This window comes from Sorghum bicolor, chromosome 1 (genome assembly GCF_000003195.3).
Source record: "Sorghum bicolor cultivar BTx623 chromosome 1, Sorghum_bicolor_NCBIv3, whole genome shotgun sequence".
Taxonomy (NCBI): domain Eukaryota; kingdom Viridiplantae; phylum Streptophyta; class Magnoliopsida; order Poales; family Poaceae; genus Sorghum; species Sorghum bicolor.
This window is the reverse complement of record NC_012870.2, coordinates 13,382,622-13,393,200: the sequence shown is the minus strand read 5'-3', so window position 1 is coordinate 13,393,200 and position 10,579 is coordinate 13,382,622. Positions and strand designations below refer to the sequence as shown.

General features: G+C 40.1%; 1 protein-coding gene across 1 annotated transcript; it reads left to right on the top strand.

The window, feature by feature from the left end:
* On the top strand, positions 798-9,714 carry LOC8062477 (flowering locus K homology domain). The gene is made up of 8 exons (XM_002466740.2): positions 798-1,054; positions 3,361-3,548; positions 4,097-4,602; positions 6,723-6,969; positions 8,172-8,320; positions 8,414-8,698; positions 8,790-8,984; positions 9,162-9,714. Exons 1-7 carry the CDS (start codon positions 798-800, stop codon positions 8,898-8,900), a joined length of 1,743 nt encoding a protein of 580 aa, XP_002466785.2. The 3' UTR covers positions 8,901-8,984; positions 9,162-9,714.

Genomic DNA, 10,579 nt, shown 5'->3' with positions numbered 1-10,579 from the left:
TTGTATGGTCTTGTTTAAATCAAGGGTGTAAAGTTTTGGGGGTGTTACATCAGCCACATCGAGGTATCACATGAGAGTGTTCGGATAATAATAATAAAATAAATTACATAAGCCATAAGTACTTCACGAGACGAAATTATTAAATCTAATTATCTGTCATTAACACATATTTATTGTAGCATCACATTGTTGAATCATAAAAATTCGTCTCGTAAAATAGTCATAATTAATTAATTTTTTTGTCTATATTTAATATACTAGTGTTTATAAATATTTGATAAGACACCAGGCCCTTTTTTTTAAGATTACACAGTACAACGCAGACACTGAACACGCACGCACACTCACCCATATGAACACAGTACGCAAACCCTACCTCTATGAGCACCTTCGAAAGACTGAGCCGGCAAATCTTGAAGTTCATGAAGTCACCACAGGCGCCTCGCTATCGACGGGCACGTCGCCATGCATAGCGTTGAAAAATTCTGGAATAAATTCAGAATAAAGTGCTGCACCCAGAATTTGAACCCTAGGTGGGAGCCCCACAACATTTTGCTTTTGCAACGCTGCGCTTCCGGGAGGTCCCCGCCCAGGCGAGTGCGAAGTTGGTGGTGGTAATGGGTGGTTCAGGTCAGTACTCACTGCATCTGCATTCACAGCCCACAGCCCACATGCGGACGGCTTGGTTAGGTAGGAATCTCCCGGCCCACGACACTCTAATACTAGTATTAGTAGTGGTAGTGGTACCTACTCCACTCTTTTCCTGTGCGTTCCGCCAAATCCATCCCGATCCATCCATGGAACGCCGCCGTACTCTGCTGCTGCTGCTGCTCGGCCGTGGTCGCACCACCGCCGTCATTGTTGATGATGATCGGTTCTGTGCTTCTTCTCCGGCAATGTACTACGCTGGTGGTGGGTTGGGCGGAATCCGGCACCGTTCCAGTGATGATGATCAGGAGCGCGGCCGGAGTTTTTACACGGCAGCGCCCCCGGCGGACAGCGGTGGTCGTCACAGCGAGACTGGCCGAGCCTCACTTCTCTCTGGAGTAGACACGTTGATGAGTGTTCAACCCAAAGAAGGCCAGCTTTAAACACAACACAACGTTCCGTACGTGTGCTAACATACGGCCGGGTACGGCTTTCGTGTTTGGGCCCAACAGATATGTGTTGCAAGTGCTTCATCAATCATCATGTACCGGACCTTGTTGAGAATGGATCGGCCCGGTGGGAAGCATCACATCCAAATATGGGTTGGGGGGTTGGGGCTGGGGTTGGCCCACAACATGCGGCTTCTTCTTCTCCTCCTCCTCCTCGTGAAAATATTTGTATTCGCTCATCATTCAACTCGGACTCATATAAATTGTTATTTATTAGTTAGTATTAAAAAATGATTTTACCTCCAAGAATAATCGTCGTTGTCAAATTTTTCTCCTCATTTTTGAAAACTAATAAACCATCCTGAGTTGAAGTGGTTTTGACAACAGTTTTGTCGCTTTTAGTTAAAATAATTCGGTAGATCGGGATACAAAATCCGAAGTTTAAATATTTGGGGTCTCAAATATTTCTCGAGTGCCAAAACGAAGGTCCAAATTTACATATGGTCTTGCAATTTAATATCCTTTTAATCATATATAAGTTATTGTCGGTTGAGGTGCACAAGGAAAAACAAGAAGGAGCAGATTGGAAAGTTCTGCCACGAGTTATGGTTTCCCATTTTTATTCAATATATGATCTCAGGTAGTAATAGTTAAAAGGTCTTGTTTAGCTTTGGTAATTGAATAACAACTTAGATAGATTAATAGTGCTTATATGAGATACACACGATATTAGTCTACAGATGAATATGTGATGATAGAGGAGTTTATTGCAAATAAGACATGATATCGAGTCATGTGACTAAGGTAGAGAAGATCAAGATGAGGCTTGGCTCGATGGACAGGTTGCAAGATTGATGAACCAATACGGTCACATGATGATATGAAGTGGATCATATCATTTGGTGTTTGGTTGGTACATGTGTTTCATCAACATTGGAGGAGATGAAATGGAATGCATAAGGCAAAGGTATAACCTAGGATATTCTTATTTCACCGGTCATAGGCGTGTAGAGAAGTTGATGACCGGATTTATGATAGATGATCATACTATCAGGAGGAGCAAACTTGTTTGGATATCGATCATCTAGTGCTACTTGAGTGATTTAACTTTGCATACATGTTAGGATCCAGTGGTGTGGCAAGTTTGAAAGGATAACTCATTTGGCAAAATGTTTGTGAAAAACTGACACACGGACACATGGTGGTGTGCTGTACATTTGGTAGTGTTAGCACATTTGCAAAGGAACGTGGAGTTTGAGAGGTAGAGAGGGGTTTTGAGATCCTCTCTCCCTCCAGTCGAGCTTGCGAGGCAGGATTCAGTGTTTTTGTGAAAATAAATGTATATTTTCTATTGCACCGAAGGGAAAGTTTCGGAAAAATTACGAGAGTATTGAGAGACACTCACCAGACGCTGGTTGTAGAGGCGTTGGACACTGGCCTAGCATCCTGTGCACACTGGCTATGTAGCGTAGAATAGCGTGGTGGGTCTGTGCGTTCGAGGGTTTCGGTTGGACGCTGGCTAAGTATTGTTTATATAGTGCAGTCCACCTATTTCACTCTGGGCATTCGGTACTTCGGTTCTCATGAAAATTCGGTTCCTTGAAAAATAGGTACCGATCGATTTCTTTCAAAATTGGTACCGAGAAAATTCGGTTTCGATACTTTCGGTTCAGTTTTGATATTTACCGAAAAATACCAAACTGATCCCATGGATATGTAATGGCATGATCAAAAGCTAATTGTAACATAATTTGAAAATGATTTCATAGAGAATAATAGTGTCAAATACATATATATATATATACAAGTCCACAAAATTATATGAGTAGAGTACCATATATACAAAATATAATAAACTAAAATAGTGTTATTAATAATATAACTAGACTCAAATTTATCACATTTTGATAAATTTGGTTCTCTAAGGTATAGTATTGGTTCTTGAAAAATAAAAACCGAGCAAGGTACTACGGTTTCTATACTCTAGGTATTTTTGATGGCAACGGATCTAGTGCAAACTCATCTTCCGTGCAAACTGTGCAAACTCTAATCTGGATCACAGGATGTTGATCCAAGGGGTGCGGAGAGATTGGGTAATTTTGCACTTAACCGCCCACTCTTAATCACACTTTTACAAATCCCTCCTTCCACCTCTCTCATGCGCCCCCTTGGATCAACATCCTGCGGTCCAGAATAGAGTTTGCACAGTTTACACGGGAGATGAGTTTGCATTAGATTCGTTGCCATTTTTGATTCGGTTTAGTTCTCGGTATTTCGTGGCAAGGGTGACACCTATCCACCTCTCTGACTCCGGTCTCCACGAGCGCTCCACTCCGCACACGAATCAGCCATGCAGGCCTAGATCCCCAGCCCTTCCTTCCTTCCGGCGGCAGTTCCTCGCCGGCGTCGTGCCCTCCCCTCCCCTCCCTCCACCTTCTCCTCAGGACTCAGGTACCACACTCTCCTTTCATTTACTCCCCTTTTGATCTGGGGTCCCGTGCTCTTGCGCCGATTAAGAGAATCCCGAGCGCCGGGTCTCATGATTTTGGGGCGGGGGGGGGGGGGGGGGGGGGGGGGGACGCACGGGTGGGATTTTAGCTAAGAGATCAGTCATCCAGTTTTGCTGCGACGGCGTGTCCTCTCTCCTTCAGGTTTAGGGTTTGAAGCGCGACGATATATGATTGGTCGCTCTGACTTGATTTCGGCTTTTTGGGGGTGCGCACCTAGATATTTGTGGAGTTCAGTGGTTGTATATGCATCCCTAGTCGGTGCAGATTCTGGAGTTTATTCTTGCTTAATCTTAGAAAAACGGTGCCGGTGAAGTTGTCTGAGTGAAGAGATGAACTCGATTGGATATGCAGCCTCTTATAGATTAATAGATACGTGCTGTTCAGAGGGAAAAAGGTCTGTATGCTGTTTTCTATGTGTGCAGCTGTTGGAAACCCATACCTGCTTAGGTGACTTGTGACTTCTAACAAATTTTTCATGTCTGTGGCTAGAACTTATGGACGAACAGGTGGAAAACTTTGTGGGGCATGACAAAGGTGGATTGGCCCAAGTTCCTTATGACGGAGAGCAGCCAAACCCGTATGATGATGTTGCGAAGCAGTACAGTGAAGAGCTAGGTGACCAGTACAATGAGCAACCTGGTGCCCAATATGATGAAGGGTCTGCGAATCCGTATAATGAAGAGCAAGCAAACGTGTACAACGAGGAAACCGGGAATCAGTACAATGAGGACCCAACAAATTCTTACCAGGAAGAGCTGGAGAATGCATTCAGTGGAGACCCGGACATGGCACAAAAGGACAACTCGCAGGTCAACAATGTTGACGATGACAAATGGCCTGGATGGCCAGGAGAGAGTGTTTTCCGTATACTGGTTCCAGCTCAGAAGGTCGGAGCTATCATTGGTCGCAAAGGGGAGTTTATCAAGAAGATGTGCGAGGAGACTAAAGCGCGCATCAAAATACTTGATGGCCCGCCTGGTGTGCCAGAAAGAGCAGTAAGTGCCTTTATGGAATTTGTATTTGGGAAGTTAGTAGTCTCATTGGTTCAAACTAGCATATGTGCCACTCGGTGTGCAGGTCCACCCATGAAGTTAACTTTGTTTTATTTCATGACGCGTGTTTGGTACTAGCTGGTCTGTTAGGAACATCTTATGTAGATCTAGATACTCTACCTCCTACTCATTCCACTCCACATATGAGCACTGGAGCTGGTCTATTTCTCCATATATGCTCGTTTCAGCATAAAACATCATTATATCAGGGGAAACAGATAAGATGGACTATTTGTCCAACAGCTGAACTTTAGTTACTGAATCTTAAAGCAGCTTTGTTTTAGTTTCCTAAAATCTAGGAACATTTTGTTTTGTCTTAGTTGAGGGTTTGCAATGGGTCCTGAAACTGGTAATATTTTCCTTAGCTAGTGTGGGTTTTGAATCTTATATCAAATGCACGTTATAAGTTATATAATATAATAACTCGACATCTTTGTGTAAGGAACATACCAATTTTTCTTTATGGCTCCTATCCTAGTTGGGATCATCCTTTCTTCACAATTTCAACTTAATAAATGTGCCACAACTCAGTGTAAGAATTAAGAAGCATTGTTAATATCCTGACAACACTGAGAATTAAAGTTAAACAGTGAAGTTCTGCACACTAAAGAGTAGCTCTAAAACTGACTTAAAAAAGTGACCTTCCACCAAAGGCCAAAATCGGGAAGCTTTGATAATATAACACATATTAATGTTTGCAGGTTGTGACTACAGTCTAAGGCCCCAAACCAAACAATGTTTCCAAAATGGTTGATCGGACATGGTTCTGAAAGTCCAGTTTTGTGGTCCTGTGCTGCAAATATGAATAGGTCATTTGATTATTGGATGAAGATCTCTTTCAAGATGCTCCTTAACTATCTGGTAATTTCATTACCTTTTTTTATTTTCAACTAAAGGGAAGAGGTAAAACGATAAAAGTGTACCAAGTTGTCTACATGCAAATGAATATTTTAAAATTCATCTGCATGATGACATATGTATTGAATTTGATTTTTAGATGAAGATCTCTTTCAAGCTGTTCCATAAACTATCTGTTAATTTCGTGACCTTTTTTTATTTTTATTTTTTTACTAAAGGAAATAACTAAAGGGAAGAGGTAAAAGGATAAAAAATGTACCAAGTTGTCTACATGCAAACGAATATACTACATGCACTACATAATTTAAAAATCCACCCGCATGATGACATAGGTATTGAATTTTTCTCACAAAGTATACAAATACATACATACATTTGAAGAAGTATAACTCTTTGTTTTGGAAGATCAAGTGTTTGCTTAAGAAAATAAATAAATAAATATCATGCTATTTACATCATTGGACATTAGTGAATTCCAAACAAAAAAAGGTTGATGCGTTTAATAACATATGAAACAATAACTATTGGCGAAGGACATTTCATTTGATAAATAAGGTTACTATAAGTGAATAACAGAAGAAAAACAACTCTTCTGATCAGTCATTGAATGCTTCACCACTGTTGATTAAATGTGTAGGATCATAAGATGGAATGCTCTACTGAACTTGTTAAAAAAAAAGGTCTACTGAACTTTGGAAGTTATCTTTGTGTTGGCATTTCAGGATCGGATGCATTTGTTGTTGTGTGCTTGAGCAACAATCACTACTGTAGTATGAATAAAGTAAAGTTAAGCTTAAGTAGAATGTTCATATGACTATATTTTGGAATTACTATTTTATGCGGTTCAGGTGGAAAATGTATATGTCGTTATTAAACCATACTGTCATGAAACCATAGTTTATTTATTTTGTGAAGAGAGGCATCATTTGACTTATCTAGTAGGGTGTAGAATCTCTTGATTACAAGGAACCCAAATAGGAAAGTTTTGGCAATTAGAAATTTTGAGGTTGACCTAATCAAACTTACTTATGGCACTGACCATTCATTATACTTGTTCCAGACACACATATTTTTGTGAATGCCAGTGTCATCAAACCTCATGCAGTATCTGGAGCTCATCTAGGTCTAATCATTAAGCAATACTAGTGTTTTGCGCTGTCAGCTCCTTTTAACTATTAATTCATTTGTCACTTTCACCTTTGAAGGTAATGATTTCAGCAAAGGATGAACCAGATGCACCTCTCTCTCCAGCTGTGGATGGCTTACTTAGAGTTCATAAAAGAATAACTGATAGTTCAAATGGTGAATCTGGTCAGCTTCAACGAAGTGCTGGTAATATAGGACCAACACGTCTTCTAGTGCCATCTTCGCAAGCTGGCAGCCTTATTGGCAAGCAGGGAGCAACTATTAAATCAATACAAGATTCTTCTAAGTCCGTTGTCCGTATTGTTGGTAAGTTTTGTCATGTTTCTTCTATGCTATATATGCTGGATCTATCCCTCTTTGATATGTTGCACGAGTTGCATCCTTAGCTGTGTGTTGTGACCTGCAGCTTGGTTAATGACCATTAGGAAATTATGATACTACTTCCCTTTGCTATCCACATAAATAAATGCGTCTTATTTGGTTCTTCAATGTGGAATCTAGTCTTTTTAACTGATTTATATGGATCCATGTCAACCACCAACCTGCTCAGCATTAAAGAAAAAATACTCTTCTGAGCTTGACATTTAGATGTAAACTATGGAATCTTGTCTGTTTAACTGATTTACCATGAAACTTGGATACTAAATGATGTTATAGTTATTTTTTAAATCAAGAACAATGAAAAAAAAGAGTTTGTTGGTGATGCTTTGACATGTGTTGTTATAAAGGACCTAAAAGTTCATTGATCTACTGGTTATGTTTTTAGAGAACAATGCTACACATACAGGCAATTATTTTAAAAAGATTTACTGATTTGTATTGCAGAAAATATAACTACACAAATATAATTAAACTTTTACCTTCTGCCTTTGTTCACTGTGCTGATTATCATAGCATTTATCTTTAGTCATGTTTTTTTTTCTACTCCATACCCGGGTCAAAATCTTCTCTCTGGCACCTGATTTTTTTGCTTTTCTTTTTCTTTCCCTTTCTTCTTCCCAAATAGCATGCATGGAAGGAAATAAGCATGTATGGAACAGAATAAAAACTAAGATTCGGGTGAAAATCTTCTCTTCCACATCACAATTTTAGTTAATGTCATGTCAACATATGGACACTCAACTTGTGCTAGAGTTGTGCTGATTATTTTGGTATAATTTCTAGGCAGAATTGGTTTCACTATAAATTCGGGTGAAAATCTTCTCCATATCCCATTTTAGTTACTGTCAACTTGTGCTAGAGTTACGATGATTATTTTGGTGTAATTTCTAGGTAGAATTGGTGTAACTAAAAATTCCGGTGTGGGGAATATATATATTTCACCCTATTCTTACAACACCTTTAATCTGGGTGTGGAATTCTTGCTCATAAAATTTGGGTGTAGGAAGCAAAATTTTCACCTAGGCATGATATAGCAAAACTGTTAATCATTTGTTTGTATATTTGTACTGGTATGTTATCCTCCAAGGGTGCAAACTTCTAATTCGAGGTTTTATACTTTTGTTCAGAGAATGTGCCTCCTGTTGCACTAAATGATGATAGAGTTGTGGAGATACAAGGCGAGCCTCTTGGTGTCCAAAAAGCAGTGGAATTAATAGCGAGTCACTTAAGAAAATTTCTTGTTGACCGCAGTGTTCTTCCATTGTTTGAAACACATGTAAGTTTTTTTGTTTATTTTGGCATGTTGTATTTGTGTCAGTAATGATGTTTTGCATGTAGTGTGTGACAATGTAAATTTTAATGTCTGCAGATGAAAATGCATGGTATGCCGAGGGAGCAACCAGTGCCACCTCCCCAGCATTGGGGCCCTCCTCAAACCTGGGGCCCTCCTCCGAACATTCCTCCAGGTGGTCCTGGTTTTGGAGGAAATCCACAGTTCATACCTCCAAGGCCGCAAGACAGTTATTATCCTACTCCTGATGCCCCCGCTATGGAAAAGCAGCCGCACTATGGTATTTCTGCATATGGTCGGGAGGCCCCACCAAGTGGTGCTTCTGCTACAGGGAATCAACCACTCTCTCATGCAGGTTCTCAGGTAAGTTCTATTGCACTTAGTCTCAAGATGGCTTGTGATTTCATTTGGTTGGTATGCCGATCAGATACTGACTTTTATGTATTTTTGAAAGGTGACTCATAACATGCACATTCCCCTTAACTATGCTGATGCTGTGATTGGGGCAGCTGGTGCTAGTATCAGTTATATCCGTAGACACAGTGGCGCAACAGTAACTATTTAAGAAAGCAGAGGTGCACCTGGAGAGATGGCTGTGGAGATAATTGGGACTGCAGCCCAAGTTCAAACTGCTCAGCAACTGATCCAGGTACCTTTTCTGCCATGCGTTGCACGTACCAGAAATCTGTAAGCTAATTCAGATTGTACTCTTTAGTTCTAGAATTTGCTCAGGTGATGCTATGTTGCACCATCTCTCTAAACGAAAACATATTTCACCTTTCGATGCCCCCCTTGCTGTTAGCTAATGTGATCTTTTACTTTGCAGAATTTCATGGCAGAGGCTGCTGCCCCAGGCCCGGCGCCAGCTTCTAACCCTCCCGCTCCACCAGTTGATCCGAGCTACGGCTCTTACCCACCACCATATGGAGCACCTCCTTATGGTTCTTCTGTGGCCGCCAGGCCTCCTCTGCAGTACAATGGTGGGAGCTATGGTGGTCCGACCTACCCTCCCAGCTATGGTTATTAGTATTCAAGTAGCAGCAAACCTCTTTTCTTGAAGGATAATCCTCAATGCAAGGTGTCTTTTTCCTTGTGTGATGGTAAGGATTTAGTTGCTGAATAATGACTGTGTGGAGCTGAACGCCATCCTGCTACTGTGTATGATAAAGATCATTTTGTTAGACACATCCATGAGTGTGTTATGTGCTCGTTACTTGGTCATTGTTAATTCTGTGGTATGTGAGCGACGACCGTGCATCATTATGTATGCATGTCTTTGGGCACACTTAAAAGATGAAGGTGAACCAATGTTCTACGGTTTTGAAACAGATGGAAACAACATTATGAATAATAGTATTCTAGTCCGATCATGAGATGTATATTATCTGTGAAAGACATGTTTGCCATTGAAAAAACAAACGTGTGTGAACCTGCCACTAGCTAGTCGAAGCATTTTGCGACCAACGGTGGCTAAATTCTATTGGATAGTTGCGGTCTAAACAGTAGCAACTACTGGGTGTTGAAAACATTCAAAGAACACACAATGAACAAGTGTTGTGACCACCCAAAGTTGCACCATGAAGGTCACTAACGCATCAGATGGTCAAGTAGTCAACGTGCATACGAATTGTGTGTTGGACGTACTAATGAAAAAAAAACAAAGACAAAAAAAAACATAGGGGGTTGCTTCGCAAGGAATCAAGCGCACTTACATTACCCCACTAAGAGCTTAGGCAATTTTGGCAATAAATAGTATTCCCTCTGATCTATTTTATCTAGCGCAGGTTAGAAGGACACGGTCTTCTAAATGATATTTTGACCATTCATTTATTTTATATCATAGTATATCATTTATCTTATAAACTTATAATAATTGGATAGTACAATTCCTTACAAATTTGATTATATAAAATTTGTGTTATAGTAGTTAATAATTATTAGTCTAATTAGTAGTTAAAGTTTTTAAAGTTCGAATATCGATATGCGTGTGCGCCAGATAAAATAGACAGGAGGGAGTAATTAAGAGCCGATTTGAATCTAGCCAACTAAGGCCTTGTTTAGTTCTCAAAAATTTTTGCCAAAAAATTAGATTTCTCGTCACATCGAATCTTGCGGCATATGCATGAAGTATTAAATATAAACGAAAACGAAAACTAATTATATAGTTTACCTATAATTTATGAGACGAATCTTTTGAGTGTACTTAGTTCATGATTGGACAATATTTGTCAAATACAAACGAAA